The following is an 18,134-nucleotide window of genomic DNA, read 5'->3' as shown; positions in this document are numbered from 1 at the left end:
CCTCCCCTTTGAGAAACACTGATTTAACCTAAATTTGAGACACCAGCAAAAGAAGAAATAAAGATAGATTTTTTTTCTATTCCAAAGAAAAACAATTTTAGTCACACAAATAGGCAACCGAAGAGTTTAAAGTACCAGTAAGTACATCGCAACAGCTGATGTACTTGCTTGTACGAATGCTCATTTCCACGGCTTTATCGATCGCATTCTCACCTAGAATCGATTTTTGTAAGTTTTTCAAGACTTATACACGCCCTGATACTGTCGGTATCTACATTTCAAATTTGAGCGCAATCGGATGGAGGATGCCCAAGATCCTAGAAGACACCCACACAGACAGAACGGATTTTATATAATATATATATATATATGCTCCACAGGTTGCATATGGCCCTTTTGAAACACAAGTCTGGTTCATCAGTTATGTAGCTAGAGGCTTAAAAATGAGGAACCTCAAAAGCTTTTAATAATTTAAGTAATTAATATGAATTTGATTAATAAAAATAGGATTATTGATGACCAAATAAAAGGTTTTAAAAGATTTTTTACTTAACGATAAAGAATTGAAATGATAAAATTTAAAATTATGATCACTGTTTAGTTGTAGATTTAGTAACTTTGCACTTGTTTTATGACACATTCCAACTTGTGAACGCTGCAGATATCGCCTCCATGGCATGTATTGAGTACTCCTTACTCGTTGATCAACTACAAATCAATGTATGTTCACACACACACACACATATAAAGAGAGAGATATACACATATATATACATATACATGCTGCTGGAGCTCTAGCTGTGTTGGTCAGGGTGTGTCTCCAGGATGAAGGATCATTGCCTGCCCAAGATCACTTTGTATGACAAACTCCACTGGCCATCACACCAAAGAATTGATACAAATTCTGTTTGAAAAAAGATCCCTTGGTACCTGTCACATCAACCAATTACCAGTGGTCCACTCCTGCTGAGAACCATGATGCCTCATGTCTTACTATCAACCATGCTGTCTCCTCTTTCGAAAACACCTGTAGCTCCACTTTCAAAGACAAAAGGTGAAGGAGGAAAACCTGCAACACCATCTCATCAAATCCTGACCAAACCTTCAACTGCTGCCACTCTGACAATTCTTGCCTATCCCGCATTGGCCTTGTCAACCCTGAACATGCCTGCGGTTAACATGGACCAGCCCTTTCTTTTGCTTCGTTCATGAAGCCAAGCAAAGATGTATGACATTTAAGCACCACCAGCTTCCTGTCCAGTCATGTGGTCAAAGAAATTCCTCTGTCTAAAGGAAGTGCTATTGCTGAACAACTGATAATTACTCTGACAACACCATTTGACCTACCTTGACTAATAGCAACCTATTTTCTGGTAGCCATCTTGGACCTCCTGTATTTCTTCATCAGTAATCTAAAGCCTGAAAGAGATGGGCATCTGTTAAAGGCCCACAAAACTTTGTCACATGCAGCCAAATCATTCTGTTTTAAATAATATAATATAATATTATATGTCTGAGATTCGAACCTGCGTCCCTCAACCGCAAGTCCGCTGCTCTAACCCCTAGGCCATTGCCTCCACATAATACAATATAATATAATATATATATATGTGTGTGTGTATATATATGTATTTATGTTTGTATGTATGTATAGATATTCACTTACATACATATACACAACACACATATCTACATATATGTACTTCGCTTTTGTGTCTGGTTTGCAAGATTCCTCATGTGTTGAAACTCTGTTAACGAAGTCCATTGACAAGGTTGCAAAAGCAACGAAAATTTTCAAAAAAAAAAATAATAAACAAGTGGAAATTGAACTGATGAGTGTGTTAGATATTAAGGCATTAAGTCAGTATGACACCCCCCCAGACACAACAAAAACCAACCACACATACATTCATATACACACATGCACACTCACATATATTCTCCTAAAAAGCATTTTGTTGCACACTGAAACAAAATATATTTAATTTTGCAAAGTACTGATTAATGGGTTAATTATATTATATATATATTGATTAATTCTTCATTAATTGATTAATTAATCTGATTTGTTTTGAATCTTTTTTTTCCTCATTCTGTTGTTTAATGAATTTCTCATCCTTTGTGGTTCTTCTTCTGGATTATTTTTTTCCAGCTTCCCGAACATCATAGTATAACCGAGATGATGGTTAGTCTTGAATGCCGTCCTTCTTTTTTGCTGGCATTTCTTCTCTTTGTTTTTTCATCTTTAAACTGTCCGCTCTAATTCCTCGGTCATTGTGCTTTCCGAGTTTACAGCTTTTTCTTCTTTTGTTCGTTTACAAACTTATTTTTTCGTTCCTCATCTGCAATATATTTCTTCCTCTCTATTTCTTAGTTCATTTCTGTTGTCCTTTTTTTAAAAAATTTTTTTTTTTACACTTTTGAAGTTGCTCTCAGCTTAATTCTTTTTGGCAGCTGCTAAAATTCAGTCTTTTATTATTTTTTTGTTCTTCTTGTTGTTGTTGCCTTTTAGTTGATGTGTTTATATTATTATTATTATTATTATTATTGAGTGAGAGAGCAGTGCATGCCGTCAAAGTGACACTGGGGTAAAATATACGAAGCCCAGTATACCCATCTTGACTACCCGTCTGATAAGGGTACATCAGGCACATGCATCGCAACCATATGTGCGTGACATGGTGATCTCATATCAAGATAAACAGCACATGATCTTGCAGGTGGGGCCCAGTTAGAATTTTCTTCTGGTCGAGTAACCCATCCCGCTCAAAAGATCCCTGAATAAGGGTTGTTTAAGGATATTGAACGAAACACCCATTCTTTCCAGAGATGAATTATTCAAACCCCAAAGAATCCCTCTCAATACATGGCTATGATGCTCCCCCACTACTTCTGCTCGTGATCAGAGATGCACATATCATCAGCCACTAAGGGACATGCTCAACTGGTTAAGGTCAAACAACTGACAAATTATTATTATTATCATTATCATTATGGTGCTGGTGAGCTGACAGAATCGTTAGCATGCTGGGTGAAATGCTTAGCGGCATTTTGCCCATCTTTATGTTACCAGTTCAAAATCTGCCAAGGTCGACTTTAACTTTCAGCCTTTCGGGGTCAATGAAATAAGTACCAGTTATGCACTGGGGTTGATGTAATCAACTAGCTCCTCCTCCAAAATTTCAGACCTTGTGCCTTTGTGCCTATAGTGAAAAGCATTATTATTATTATTATTATTATTATTATTATTATTATTATTAGGGTGGCGAGCTGGCTGAATCATTAACACACTGGGTAAAAAGCTTCGCAACATTTTGTCCGTCATCATGTTCTGAGTTCAAATTCCGCCTATGGTGACTTTAGCTTTGCCTTTCATCCTTTTGGGGTTGGCAAAATAAGTACCAACTCAGTTCTGGGATCAATGTAATCAACTTATCCCTCCCTTGAAATTGCTGGCCTAGTGCCAAAATTTGAAACCATTATTATTATTATTATTATGATTAAGGTGGCAAGCTGGCAGAATCGTTAGCATGCTTGGCAAAATGCTCAACAGCATTTTGTCTGTCCTTTCATTCTGAGTTCAAATTCCGCTGAGGTTGACTTTGCCTTTCATCCCTTTGGGGTTGATAAATTAAGTACCAGTGAAACACTGGAGTTGATTTAATCGACTAGTCCCCTACCCCCAAATTTCAGGCCTTGTGCCTTTAGTAGAAAGGATTATTGTTATTATTATTATTATGATTAAGGTGGCAAGCTGGCAGAATCGTTAGCATGCTTGGCAAAATGCTCAACAGCATTTTGTCTGTCCTTTCATTCTGAGTTCAAATTCCGCTGAGGTTGACTTTGCCTTTCATCCCTTTGGGGTTGATAAATTAAGTACCAGTGAAACACTGGAGTTGATTTAATCGACTAGTCCCCTACCCCCAAATTTCAGGCCTTGTGCCTTTAGTAGAAAGGATTATTGTTATTATTATTATTATGATAATATGGCAGAACTGTTAGAATGTTTGACTCCGTGTTATTTAGTCACATCTGAGTTTGAGTTCTGAGTTCAAATTTGTCTGTGGTCAAGCTTATCTTTTATCTTTCCTGGGTTAAAAGAAATAAGTACCAGTCATGTACTGGTGCCAGTTAATCTGATTAGATCCCACACCAAATTTCAGGACTTTTTTGTATGTCTTCGTTAGCTCAAATTATTGTTGTTATTGATGTTGCTTTTCTGTTATTGAATTATGTTTTCAGTCTTTGAAACTTGATGAATTTATTGATCTGATTGTGATCAATACTGTTAGATTTATCGATCCTGTTGCGATCAATACTAAATATCATCACATCTGATCTGTGATACCCCTTCAGTTTGTGATGTGCTCTCTTTCGCTGCACATCTGTGAAATAACTTTTGATTTCACTTAGTTCTCATGTTCTCTAATTACAGGAAAACTAAACTTTTAAAAAAATTTTATTTTTATTTATTATTATTTCTTTTTTTTTTTTTTACAGGCAGTGAAATGTGTGGTTAAAAATTTTACTTTGCAATCCCATGGTTTTGGGTTCAATCCCACTGCATGGCATCTTGGTCAAGTGGGCTGACTTATGCATTGTAGGTTAATTTGGTAAATAAATGGAAACTGTGCAGAAGCCTATCATATGGGTGTGTCTGTGTGTGTGTGTGTGTGTTTGAGTTTGTTTCACCACTAAATAACAGTTTAAGTCCCCCTGTAACTGAGCAGTTTAAAAATTGGCACAAACTTTCCGGACAACCCAATAGTACTCAATCTCATTGCTCCTGGAACTTTTGGAGATTCTGGTACTCATTCTATTGCTCACTCTTTTGCTAAACTGCTAAGTTACAGGGAGACTTAAACACACACACACACACATACCAAACTTACTCACAGTCTCTGTCTACCAAATTTCATGCACAAGACATTGTTCAATCTGAGTCTAACATTTGCCCTAGTTGTCACAAACTGAGATTGAACCCAGAATGACTTTGTTACATACCAAACTTCTTAACCACACAGCCATGCTTGAATTTTTTTTTTTTTTTTCATGTATCTATTTAATTTTGATAAACTTTAGATAACAACGCACTTTGAAACTGTGACCCATCAATTGAAAGAGAGATATATTATTTAACGTTTTTACTACCAAATTGCCTGAAAACTTAACCCTTTAGCATTCAGATTACTCTGTCAAATATAATGCTTATTTATTCACGTTATTTTGAATTAATCATGCCTTGTCTCATAGTTTCGTTATTTCGATGATGTGATTGCTTACTTTTAGAAAGACATTGTAGGGTAGGTTTGAGAAGCCAGATCTGGCTAGTTTGAACATAAAATATGTAGAATATTTGGGCTGGATATGGCCAGGTTTAATGATAAAGGGTTAAATTCAACTCACAGGCTGATATGTAATTTACTACATGAAAGTTAATGATAAGATTTCACTTATCATTCAGTATCATTCATTAAAAATTTTTATTTTTTTAAAAATTTTTAAGTTATTTATTACACTAAACCCTCTTACAATTCTTTTATTATTTTGAAAAACTAAAACAGAAGAACAGAGATGTACAGCCAATAGAAATACAACCATGAAAGAGTTAAGCCTCTGAAATAATAATAATTTGCTGTGACACATCTTAAATAATATGTCCTTTTTGTTTCTTTTTACTTTTTATCATGCTTATATATGTTTTTTTTAAAATTTTATACCTGTGTGTTTCCATATATATATATATCTATGTATATATGTATATATACATATATATATATATATATGATATACTTTTTATCTTATACATATGTTGAGTTTTTACAACTATATTTTTGTATGTTTTATATATATGTATATATAATATTGGATGCGTATATATATATATATATGTGTGTGTGTGTGTGTATGTATGTATATTATTATTATGTATGAATATCATTGTAAGTATATATAAATATATGTATTATAATGCATCTGTGTATTATAATACATATGTTTTATAATACATACATATTATAATACATATATATATGATGATGATATTATATGTATATTTTTTTAATATCATAGTGCATATGTGTGTGTGTGATTAATGCCCTAAAGAGAATACTGTAGAATATAACAATGCACTCACATGCAATAACTAAAATCAGTAAAAAATTCAGAATGGTGTTCAACATTTAAGTAATTGAGTGCAGTGTAAGCTACAGCAGGTAGAGTGTTGGCTGAAACTTTAAATAAACATTGTTTACAGCTTTATTTGAATAATGAAAAACTCGTTATAGTTGATTGTTTATTTAAGAAAATGGAAAAATTGCTATCATTTTGGCTAACCCTTTTTCTGAGTGTGTGTGTGTGTGTGTATTCTTAAGACACTTATTTGTTATATTATTGATAAAAATATCAAGTATCTGGTGTGTACTAATACTATGATATTATTGAGTGTGAGTTAAACAGTAAAATATGTTTTTTAAGGTTACATATAGCGTCACAAATACAATTGTATTAAAATGTAACCAATATGTCCTAAAATTTAAATATGGAGTGATTGATGTCAGTATTATATCAAAATTATTCATTCATATCAATCCTATATTAGCATTGATATTGACAAACCATTTTAACATATGGAACAGAACCACTAAGTAGTGATTTGTATGAATACAAATTTGTTACCAGTACAAATATGCTTGGGACATATTCGCATCCATAAGAAAATTTTCACTCTACTTTATCATGTAGAAAATGTGTTTTTCTCTCAGGCATCTGTCTAAAATATATACCAGCATGTTTTCTTCTTCTTCTTCTTCTTCCATCTTCTTCCAACTTCTTCTTCTTCTTCTTCTTCTTCTTCTTCTTCTTCTTCTTCTTCTTCTTCTTCTTCTTCCAACTTCTTCTTCTTCTTCCTTCTTCCTTCTTCTTCTTCTTCTTCTTCTTCTTCTTCTTCTTCTTCTTCTTCTTCTTCTTCCAACTTCTTCTTTTTCCAACTTCTTCTTTTTCCAACTTCTTCTTCTTCCAACTTCTTCTTCTTCTTCTTCCATCTTCTTCTTCTTCTTCCATCTTCTTCTTCTTCTTCTTCTTCTTCTTCTTTTCTTCTTCTTCTTCTTCTTCTTCTTCTTCTTCCTTCTTCTTCTTCTTCTTCCATCTTCTTCTTCTTCTTCTTCTTCTTCTTCTTCTTCTTCCAACTTCTTCTTCCAACTTCTTCTTCTTCTTCTTCTTCTTCTTCTTCTTCTTCTTCCTTCGCCCTTCTTCTTCTTCTTCTTCTTCTTCTTCTTCTTCTTCTTCCTTCTTCTCCTATATATATATTTGTTTGTTTGTCTATGGCAGATGGCTGCGACAGAGGAGAAGAAATGTGATCCATGGACATTTGTGGCCAAACACAAGCTGTCGGTTGAAAAAGAGCTGAAATCCATTCCAGATCTCAATGTTGTGATTGTACGACCCGCTATCGTGTATGGCCCAGGAGATAGACAAGGGTTGAGTAAGTTAAACAGAGTTTTCCATTTATTTATTTACATACTATGTTTGTAGTGTGCAGAAAAGAAATCTATTATTGTTTGTCTTGCTTATCCATAGAAGCATCACCTACAGAACAAATATTGGCTCTGTACATTATTTACATTTGACAGATATTGAAAGCCCATGGCTATATGGCGTAGTGGTTAAGAGCGCGGGCTACTAACCCCAAGATTCCGAGTTTGATTCCAAGCAGTGACCTGAACACTAACAATAATAATAATAATGTATTTCTTTACTGCCCACAAGGGGCTAAACACAGAGGGGACAAACAAGGACAGATAAACGGAATCGACCCCAGTGCGTAACTGGTACTTAATTTATCGACCCCGAAAGGATGAAAGGCAAAGTCAACCTTGGTGGAATTTGAACTCAGAACGTATAATAATAACACCAAAAAATACCTTAGGAATGAGAACCCAGGTTCGAAATTTCTCCAAGACACCTGAAGAAGGCTGGAGGGTATATCTGCCAAAAAGTTGTGTTAACAACAAACAAGAAGGTGGCGAGCTAGCAGAAACGTTAGCATGCCAGGTGAAATGCTCAACGGTATTTCATCTGCCGTTATGTTCTGAGTTCAAATTCCACCGAGGTTGACTTTGCCTTTCATCCTTTTGGGGTCAATAAATTAAGTACCAGTTACACACTGGGATCAATTTAATCGACTTAATCCCTTTGTCTGTCCTTGTTTGTCCCCTCTATGTTTAGCCCCTTGTGGGCAATAAAGAAATAAGAAATGATGATAATAATAATAATAATAATAATAATAATAATAATAATAATAATAATAATAACAACATAAAAAAATAACTTAGGAATGAGAACCCAGGTTCGAAATTTTCCCAAGACACCTGAAGAAGGCTGGAGGGGTATATCAGCCGAAATGTTGTTTTAACAACAAACAAGATGAGGACAAATATCCGTCAAATGTAAATAATGTAAATATTGGCTCTTTTTTTATTCTTTTACTTGCTGGGTCTGGAGGAAGGGACAGTGCCTCTGGCTCTTGCAGCCTCTATCACAGCCACCAACAGACCAGTGAGAATCATTTATGTTCCTCTTCAATATTTGTAAGTCAACAACTGTGGGGAAAGATATGAGCAGAAGTGGGAGGTCCAGTGGGTGATTATTCTGGGAAAGAAGAACTGGGTTTCTTGATTAGTGTGGAGGCGTCTGGAGGGCTGAACCCAAAATCGGTGATGAGAGGAAGGGAGGTTAGTAAGATAGGGATGCTTCAGTGGTGGGTGTATGAACCTAGCCACATTCAAGGAGCAGAAGTCATTATAGTAAAATTAGAAGACACCCCTTCAGTCACAAATGACCATGGAATTGCACCTAGAAAGTTCCCCTTCAAGGCGCAAGTCCAGGCAAGGTTATTTTATGGAAGACCAGCAGTCACCCATGACCTCTCCATGCCACTGATGTTAACCAAAGGAAAGGCAAAGGCTAATATGGCTTGGCACCAGTGACGTTGCAACTCATCTCTACAGTTGAGATAATTGGAACAACATGAAATAAAGTGTCTTGCTCAAGAACACAACACAGCCTGGTCTGGGAATCAAACTCACTACCTCACAATTGTAAGCTCAATACCTTAACCACTGAGCCATGCACCTTCACTTCATTATAGTAGCAGTAGTAAAACAAGGCAAAGCAAGGAGATTGTGCACCTGAGGACCAAAGGGTGAAAGTGTGCCTGTGAGTGACTTTATGCCAGTCAGTTGGGTGGTCCTTTTCTAGATACAGTCTAGGATATCTTCATATGCACCACCAGCAGCACCATAATTGTGGTCCTCATCTGAGTTTTTGAGAGTGTCTAGAATATGTTGTGTGAATCACATTTATATAGAAATAGGTGCTGAAAGTTCCTAGTTTTAAGGGTATCGCAAAAGGCCTGCTTGGAGGCCCAACTTTCCAAGTTCTTTTACAGGGCTTAGAAAAACTGAAGCACCACTGCAATAAGTGTGTGAATCTGAGAGGGGAATATAATCATAATTAACTGATCCCCCTGTATTTTCTTTTACCCAAAGTCAAGAACTTTTCAGCACTCCCTCGTATATACCTTACTGTCTTATTTTTTTCAATAGGGATTAGATAAACTATGTATTGTGTTGATAACTTTCTCAAGAAATGGAGGGCCTCATTCCCTATTGAAGGCAGTTGCCATGGTTTTCCAGCTAGATCAGTGCAGTGGTTCCTGCAGAAGATTGTTCTGGTGTCCAGACAACTGAAGAAAAACCATCAAAGAGATAGGCACAGCTGCTGAAATCAACTAGCTGTGGTTTCTAAGAGACCATGAGCAGAACCCTTCCGTTGGCAAATACTAATTCAATCCCAGCTGCCCCACTCAGGTGAAGCATACAGGCTAAGGGGTGAAACCAGTGCTGGATTTAGGACAAATGAGGCCCTGTGCTAGTTAAGTTATGAGGTCTCTTATTTGGATAGGACCCCATTGACCAGGGTCCCTGGTCAGTGGGGCTCTGTGCTTAAGCACACCTAAGCACAATGATAAATCTGGCACTGGGTGAAGCACTTGTGACCCTGAGGTACCTGCTGAAAATACAAAAGGGGTTTGCAACACTATGAAGGATTTAGAAGAGCTTGCAAAACCTCTGAGTAGTTCCTGTAGTTTCTGCATGGAGCTAAGTATCTCAATATTTATTTCACCTGATGTGCAGTACTGTCTTCCAGCTCTTTTATTGAAATTTATCTTCTCTCTTGTTGTTCATAAAGACTTAACTAATTCTTTCTGTCTTCCTTTCTTCAGCTCCTCGTCTTATTATTGGTGCAATATACAAGTATATGAGAGAGACGATGAAGGTTAGTATTGTTGCTGCTTCCTCCTCCTCCTCCTCCTCCTCCTTCTTCTTCTTCTTCTTCTTCTTCTTCTTCTCTTCTCCCAATCAGGACTCATGCCATTAGCCACAAAGAATAATCTCTAATTCGAGCCTACTCTAAGCTACTAAGAATGCATGTGGCAACTTGAAGATCCACCCACCACACATGATAGACTGGCGTGAAAGCTACGTTGTTATCCTCATTCCGTAAACGGTGGCTTTTAATGGGTGGAGAGCTGAACAACCATGGAGTACAGAGGATTCGCAATTTAGACTAAGGTCTGAAAGTTTACCACACCATAGTGGGTGCACCATGGTTCCTCTGCTTTGTGGCAGATGTAGGAAGAAGGAGTGAGAGAAAGTTGTGGTGAAAGAGTACAGCGGGGTTCACCACTACCCCCCACCGGAGCCTCGTGGAGCTTAGGTGTTTTTGCTCAATAAACACTCACGATGCCCGGTCTGAGAATCGAAACCGCGTTCTTACGACTGCGACTCCGCTGCCCTAACCACTGGGCCATTGCACCTCCACTGCTGGTGCTGCTGTTTTGTTGTTGTTGATAGCAGCTGTATTTTCACTTTAGCTTATCCAACTGTCCACCACCAGTAACACCACCACCACTACTAACATCATCACCACTACTAACACCACTACCAACGCTAACATCACCACATCACACAACCACTTTCACCTTTATTGATACCTATTTCACATGATACCTATTTCTTTACTCCCCACAAGGGGCTAAACACAGAGGGGACAAACAAGGACAGACAAACGGATTAAGTCGATTATATCGACTCCAGTGCATAACTGGTACTTATTTAATCAACCCCGAAAGGATGAAAGGCAAATGCGACCTCGGCGGAATTTGAACTCAGAACATAGCGGCAGACGAAATACCGCTAAGCATTTTGCCCGGCATGCTAACGTTTCTGCCAGCTTGCCGCCTTCTCTACCATTGATACCACCAACACCACCATCTATATCACCATCTATATCACCACTAAAACTATCACTAACACCACCACCTTGCACTAACACCACCACATCACACAACCACCATCACCCCTACCATTGATACCACCACCACCACCACCACCACCATCTATATCACCACTAAAACCATAACTATCACGAACACCACCTTATCACACTACTGCCATTGCCCCCCATCTCACATCATCTCCACATTACACCACCACCGTTACAACCACCACTGCCACTCGTACAAACCATTATCTAACCGATTTCTTTAATCTGTGGTTCTCGTAACAGATGCTGTGGACCAAGGAACTCAAGATGAATACAGTCCATGTGGAAGACATGTGCCGAGCCCTCTGGTTTCTCTGCAACCACGGCAAGACGGGAGAAATCTACCACATTGTTGATAAAGGAGACACCAGTAAGTTCTAGAATTTTCCATTTTCACTACCTCACCATCTCTTCATCTTCCGCACCCCATCCTTTACGCAATGTAGTTTACATACAATATAGTTCAGGCACCAGCTGTTTTTGTTGTATAACCCCTATTTTATCCCTCCTCCTCCTCCTCCTCCTCCTCCACCACCTCCTTCTTCTCTTTTCCTTCTTCTTCCTCTCTTCTCCTTTTCCTTCTTCCTCTTTCTTTCTTCTTCTTCTTCTTCTTCCTTCTTCCCCTTCTTCTTCTCCCTCCTCCTCCACCTACTCATCATCATCATCCTCCACCACCACCTCCTCCACCTCTTCCTCCCCCTCCTCCACCACCACCACCACCTCCTCCTCCTCCTCCACCTTCAATGCCCAGGGTTGCAGTCCAATGACTGAAACAAATAAAAAGATAGAACTAAAGGTTAACAAACTCTCAACTTTAACAAAACCAAAACATTTTACATTTTCCTCTTGTTCTCTTCCTTTAGCTCAAGGCAAGATCAGTGAGCTGATTTCAACCATTTTCAACATAGAACATGAATTCGTTGGCTCAACTATGTCAAGTTTGGCTAAGGTAAGTTACTCTCAGCTCTCATTATTACACTAACTCTCCCTCATCACTTTTCTCACTTCTCCATTTAACCTTTTGTTTCTGTATTTCTGTTGAAATACACTTCCTTGGCTTAATTAATTAAAAAAAAAAATGAAGAATTAATAAGCAGGTATTTGGAAGAAATGAATTAACATTAGGAGTGGCTGTGTGGTAAGTAGCTTGCTTACCAACCACATGGTTCCGGGTTCAGTCCCACTGCGTGGCACCTTGGGCAAGTGTCTTCTACTATAGCCTCGGGCCGACCAAAGCCTTGTGAGTGGATTTGGTAGACGGAAACTGAAAGAAGCCCATTATATATATATACATATGTGTGTGTGTGTGTGTGTGTGTGTATGTCTGTGTGTCTTGTTTGTCCCCCCCAACATTGCAATGTTGCAATTATTGTTGTTGCTGTTGTTGTTACTTATATTGTTACTAATGCTGTTGTTGTTATTGTTTCTCCTTGCAGTTGAATATGAACAGCATAGTGGAGGAGATTAACGACAAACATATGGAGCCATGGGCCGATGCCTGTCAAAGGGACAATGTCACAAATACCCCATTGAATCCATTTATTGACCAGGTTTGTCTGTGTTTTGATTTTTTTTCCCCCTTATTCTCTTTCCACTTTTTAAGCCACCACTATTGAAAGTTGAAATATTTGTTGCTAATATTTAGCCCCAGGGAGATGACAACTTGGCAGAATCATTAGGATGCCAGTCAAAATGTTCAGCAGCATTTTTTTTCTGACTCTTTACATTCTGAGTTCAAATTCTGCTAAGGTCAACTTTGCCTTTTATTCTTTCGGGAAGTCTCAGTTAAATACTGGAATTGCTGTAACTGACTATTTAACCTCTCTCCCTGAAATTACTGGCCTCATGCTAAAATTTGGAAATTGATTATCCCCTGCCCCAAAATTGCTGGCATTGTGCCAGAATTTGAAACCATTAAGGTGGCGAGCTGGTAGAACCATTAGCGGCATTTTGTCTGTCTTGATGGTCTGAGTTCAAATTCTGCTGAGGTCAACTTTGCCTTTTGTCATTTTGGGCTCAATGAAATAAGTACCAGCTGAGTACTGGGGGAAGGGGAGGTCAATGTAATCAACTATCCCCCTCCCCTCAAATTTCAGGCATTGTACCTATAGTATAAAGAATTATTATTATTACCTCCACCTTAGTGAAGGCAGAGGTGTTATTTTTAGTTGTGTTTGTTTGTTTGTTTGTATGTTTGTTTGTCCATGGACAAGATATCTCAAGACCCGCTGGATGGATTGGGATGAAACTTTCAGAGATGTTTATCCTTGTGACTGGCACAAACTGATTAGATTTTGGGATCGATCCAGTACCGGACAAGGATCTGGATTATTTTTTCCTTTTTTTTACTTAATTTTTGAGAGCAGTCAGGTTCATTTTTAGTATTTTCGCTTGGGAGAGCAGTCGAGTTTATTTCAGATATCCTCATTTTAAAAATCATCTCATTGAGAGGACATTGGTGTTGCCTTGGTGGTCGTTTGTGCTCTCTGAGTGCTCTTGTTATTATTACTATTAAGGTGGTGAGCTGGCAAAGTTGTTAGCACGCTGGGCAAAATGTTTAGTGGCATTTCACCTGTTGCTATGTTCTGAGTTCAAATTCCATCGAGGTCGACTTTGCCTTTCATCCTTTTGGGGTCAATAAATGAAGAACCAGTGAAGCACTGGGGTCAATTTATTGAACCAGTCCACTCCCCTCAAATTTCAAGCCTTATTCCTTTAATAGAAAGGATTATTTTTATTATTATTATTAGCATTGTGAGGGTGATAAGCTGTATGCTATAAATGTTTTGTGTATCTTTCTGTGCATTTGTATTGTTTGCACTCCACCGACACTTAAAATGTGGTGTTGGTTTGTTTACATCCCTTTAACTTAGTCCAGCATAAAGAGACTGATAGAATAAGTGCTTGGTTTAAAAAAATAAATAAATACTGGGGTCAATTTATTCAACTAAACTGTTCAAGGCGATGCTCCAGCATGGCCGTAGTCAAATGACTGAAATATGTTTTTGAAAAAAGAACAAAATGAAAAAAAAAACATACATCATTGTTCCTCGTTACTTAATGAAGTGTTTGCTGTTTTATTCTCTTTCTACTAGGAACTTCTCTACAATAAACACCTTCACCTCAGCGGTTCCAAGCTGGAATCCCTTGGCTTCAGCTGCCAAAAACCAGAGTTAACCATCGATTACATGAAAGAGGTGAGTTGTTGTGGTCCTTTTTCTTCCGCTTCTTTTCCTGTCTTCTAACTTTAACTTTACTTCTTCCTAATTTCTTCCATTTCTACTTCCTCCTCCTCCTTTTTTTTTCTTCTTCCATCATCTTCTTTCTTCCAACTTCTTCTTCCTCCTCCTCCTCCTCCACCCTCCCTCTCTCCTTATTATAAGGCGGTGAGCTGGCAGAATCATTAGCATGCTGGACGAAATGCTTAGCAGTATTTCATCTGCTGCTACATTCTGAGTTCAAATTCCGCCGAGATCAACTTTGCCTTTTATCCTTTCGGGGTTGATAAAATAAGTACAAGTTGAGCACTGGAGTTGATGTAATCGACTTAGCCCCTCTCCAAAAATTTCAGGCCTTTTGCCTCTAGTAGGAAGGATCATCATCATCATCATCATCAATATTATTATTATTATTATTATTACTATTATTATTAGGGCAGTGAGCTGGCAGAATCATTAGCATGCTGGACAAAATGCTTAGCAGCATTTCTTCTGTTTTTACATTCTGAGTTCAAATTCTGCCAAGGTCGACTTTACCTTTCATCGTTTTGGAGTTGTTAAATTAAGTACCAGTTGTGTACTGGGGTTGATCTAATCGACCGGCCCCCTCCCCCCAAATTTCAGGTCTTGTGCCTATAATAGAAAGAATTATTATTATTATTCCTCTGAGGTCAACTTTGCCTTCCATCTTTTCAGAGTCAATAGATTAAGTACCAGTGAAACACTGGGGGTCAATGTAATCGACTAGTCCCCTTTCTACAAATTTCAGGCCTTTTGCCTCCAATATAAAAGATTGTTTTTATTATCATCATCTCTATATATATAAACAGCAAAATGTCTGTGTGTGTGTCCTTTATACAAATCCACAATTTTTCAGTTAGAGGGCTCGCACTTTCTGTGGTCATTTAAAACCGTCCAAGGGTGGTCGTGCACATCTTTACATTTCCCCAGCCACCCCACAAAGCCATTAAAAAATCAATAGAAGTAACTTTTTTGTGAATTTTCTATCCAAAACCCAATCAAAATGCCCAAAACTTGATACGGCAATTGAATGCCAGCTAGCTGTATGTGATTGGTCAGAGATTTGGACAGTACTCGCGTGTATGTGCGCACGCACACAGCTGTATATGCATGTACTAGCACTATGACCCGGCGTTGCTGGGTCATAGTGCTGGTCATTATTATTATTGTATTAAAACTCACAGCTTAAATTGTTGGGTATGATGGAAAATATCAGCTGTCCACAGGCAGCGGACTTAAGTGATACTTGTTTACTGGTCATGCTTCAAGAGAAGTTCCAAGCAATGCTGATTTTTGTAGGTGTTCTACCTTCACACTTGCACCGATTTTTTCCAGCTACATTGGTAGTTGAGTGCTGATACTTCCAAGTGCACCAATTACTATTGGTATCACGTCTACTCTCTTCATTAACCACAACCTTTGCATTTCCCACTTTAAATTGTCATAATTATTTATTTTTTTCTTCTTCTTCACTATTTCTATCATTATTATTCCATGAACAAAGCCCTTGAAAGCATTCTCCAATGTTGTCCTGCTAATTTTCTCTCCTTCAATACCAACAAAGATTCAATTGCTACACATATCAATCAACAAAGCATTATCATACCCTTTTCTTACACCCCTAAATATGAACAACATGTGATTAGAATTATCAACCAGCATCGGTTGTCAAGCGATGTTGGGGGGGGGGAACAAACACAGACACACAAACATATACACACACACACACACACATATATATATATATATATATATATATATATATATATATATACCAATTAAGGACTGAACACGAAAAGTGGACAGTCAACATGCTAGATATAGACGTCAAATCGCCATTCTCCACAAAAGATTATGTTCTCAGATCAAACTCAGCACAAAACCATAGCAATAAACAAGTGAAAATATACGAAATAAATATTTACCCATGTACTAATTAGTTTCGGCTGTTATTTTCCGCAAGGAAAACTGCAGCCATCATCAGCATGGTCCGATATAAAATGCAATTTGCTGGACTAGATGCAAACACGATACCGAAATATCGCGTGCATGGAGTACAGCCTATTACATTTGAATATATATTTCAAATGCCTTTACTTTTGGTGCATTGAGACCCGAGAAAACTAGCCTGCAGCTAATAATTAGCAGCAGTTAATTTATCGGTTAGAGAACATATATATTTATATAAAATTAATTTAGGGTAGAAATTGATATTTATCAATTAGAACCAGTGGTCTAGCATATTAAAAAAATCCGAAGATTAAAATATTTATATATACCAATTAAGGACTGAACACGAAAAGTGGACAGTCAACATGCTAGATATAGACGTCAAATCGCCATTCTCCACAAAAGATTATGTTCTCAGATCAAACTCAGCACAAAACCATAGCAATAAACAAGTGAAAATATACGAAATAAATATTTACACACACATATATAGGACAGGCTTCTTTCAGTTTCCATCTACCAAATCCTCTCGCAAGGCTTTGGTCGGCCCGAGGCTATAGTAGAAGACACTTGCCCAAGGTGCCACGCAGTGGGACTGAACCCGGAACCATGTGGTTGGTAAGCAAGCTACTTACCACATAGCCACTCCTATACTGTACACATACATATATATGCTTATGTTCGTTTGCAAATTTTAATTAAAAAAAATTTTTTTTTTAACCATTTTACAGGTTCTTGAAGATTATCTTCACACCAGACTATTTCCACCATCACTCCTCTCTGATCAGAAACTATGGTCGAAACCAATCGAGGAAGAAGATGCTGAAGACAGTGGCCAGTAAGAACTGGCAGAACAAAAGAAAAAATATATATATATATATATTAGATTTCAATATGTGTGTGTGTATGTATGTATGTGAGAGAGAGAGAGTATGTATGTGTGTGTATGAGGGAGGTGATGGGGTGAAAAGGGATTAGGGAGGATTTTTCTTTCCCCACCCCTGCTTGTTTCAATTTTTTTCTTTTTTTCGAAATGAAGCTATAAAACTGTAAAATTGCAAAAAAAAAAGAAAAAAAAACATAAAAAAACATAATCAATAAAATAAAAAAGAAAATGTGAAATACATCCCCTCCCTCCCCCAAAAAGATGAAAATATTAATAAAAAAAAAAGTTCCCCCCCTTTTCTGACCTCATCCTCCCCCACCACGAAAAGAATAAAAAAACAAAAAAAAAATAAGATGTTCTCCCCTATTCACCTACCCACTTGGCACCCGACCCTCCGTACACCCTGCTGCCACGTAAAATGAATGCAATTGAAAAACGAAAAGAAAAAAAAACCAACAAAAAAATATGGAAAACTCTTGCATTGATGATTCCAGTTCAAATCTCGCAAAATGTAGCCAATATCGCTTCTCACCTAATGTCGGCATCTACATGGTTAATATACATATATATATTGCTCACTGGTTGGTTCGTCAATTACAAATATATGAAAATATATATATGTGTGTGTGTGTGTGTGTGTATATATATATATATATATATATATATATATA

The 18,134-nt window shown here is 37.5% G+C and overlaps 1 protein-coding gene across 4 annotated transcripts in view; it reads left to right on the top strand.

Annotated features, from left to right (window-relative positions):
* LOC115218782 (dTDP-glucose 4,6-dehydratase) overlaps positions 1-17,913 on the top strand; it is a 138,397-nt gene extending 120,484 nt beyond the window's left edge. For 3 of the 4 annotated variants that reach the window (XM_029788713.2, XM_029788711.2, XM_029788712.2), the window contains 7 exons: positions 7,330-7,483; positions 10,286-10,338; positions 11,632-11,758; positions 12,252-12,337; positions 12,825-12,938; positions 14,484-14,585; positions 17,309-17,913. In XM_029788713.2, coding sequence (XP_029644573.1) covers positions 7,330-7,483; positions 10,286-10,338; positions 11,632-11,758; positions 12,252-12,337; positions 12,825-12,938; positions 14,484-14,585; positions 17,309-17,419 — 747 coding nt within the window. In that variant the 3' untranslated portion in view covers positions 17,420-17,913. Of the gene's footprint in view, positions 1-2,152; positions 2,186-7,329; positions 7,484-10,285; positions 10,339-11,631; positions 11,759-12,251; positions 12,338-12,824; positions 12,939-14,483; positions 14,586-17,308 lie in introns of all 4 variants that reach the window. The other variant, XM_029788710.2, reaches the window with a different exon arrangement.
* Positions 17,914-18,134: the final 221 nt, after the last annotated feature.

This window comes from Octopus sinensis, linkage group LG14 (assembly GCF_006345805.1).
Source record: "Octopus sinensis linkage group LG14, ASM634580v1, whole genome shotgun sequence".
Taxonomy (NCBI): Eukaryota; Metazoa; Mollusca; class Cephalopoda; order Octopoda; family Octopodidae; genus Octopus; species Octopus sinensis.
Note: the sequence above shows the minus strand (reverse complement) of the source record. Positions and strands in the feature narration are given on the sequence as shown.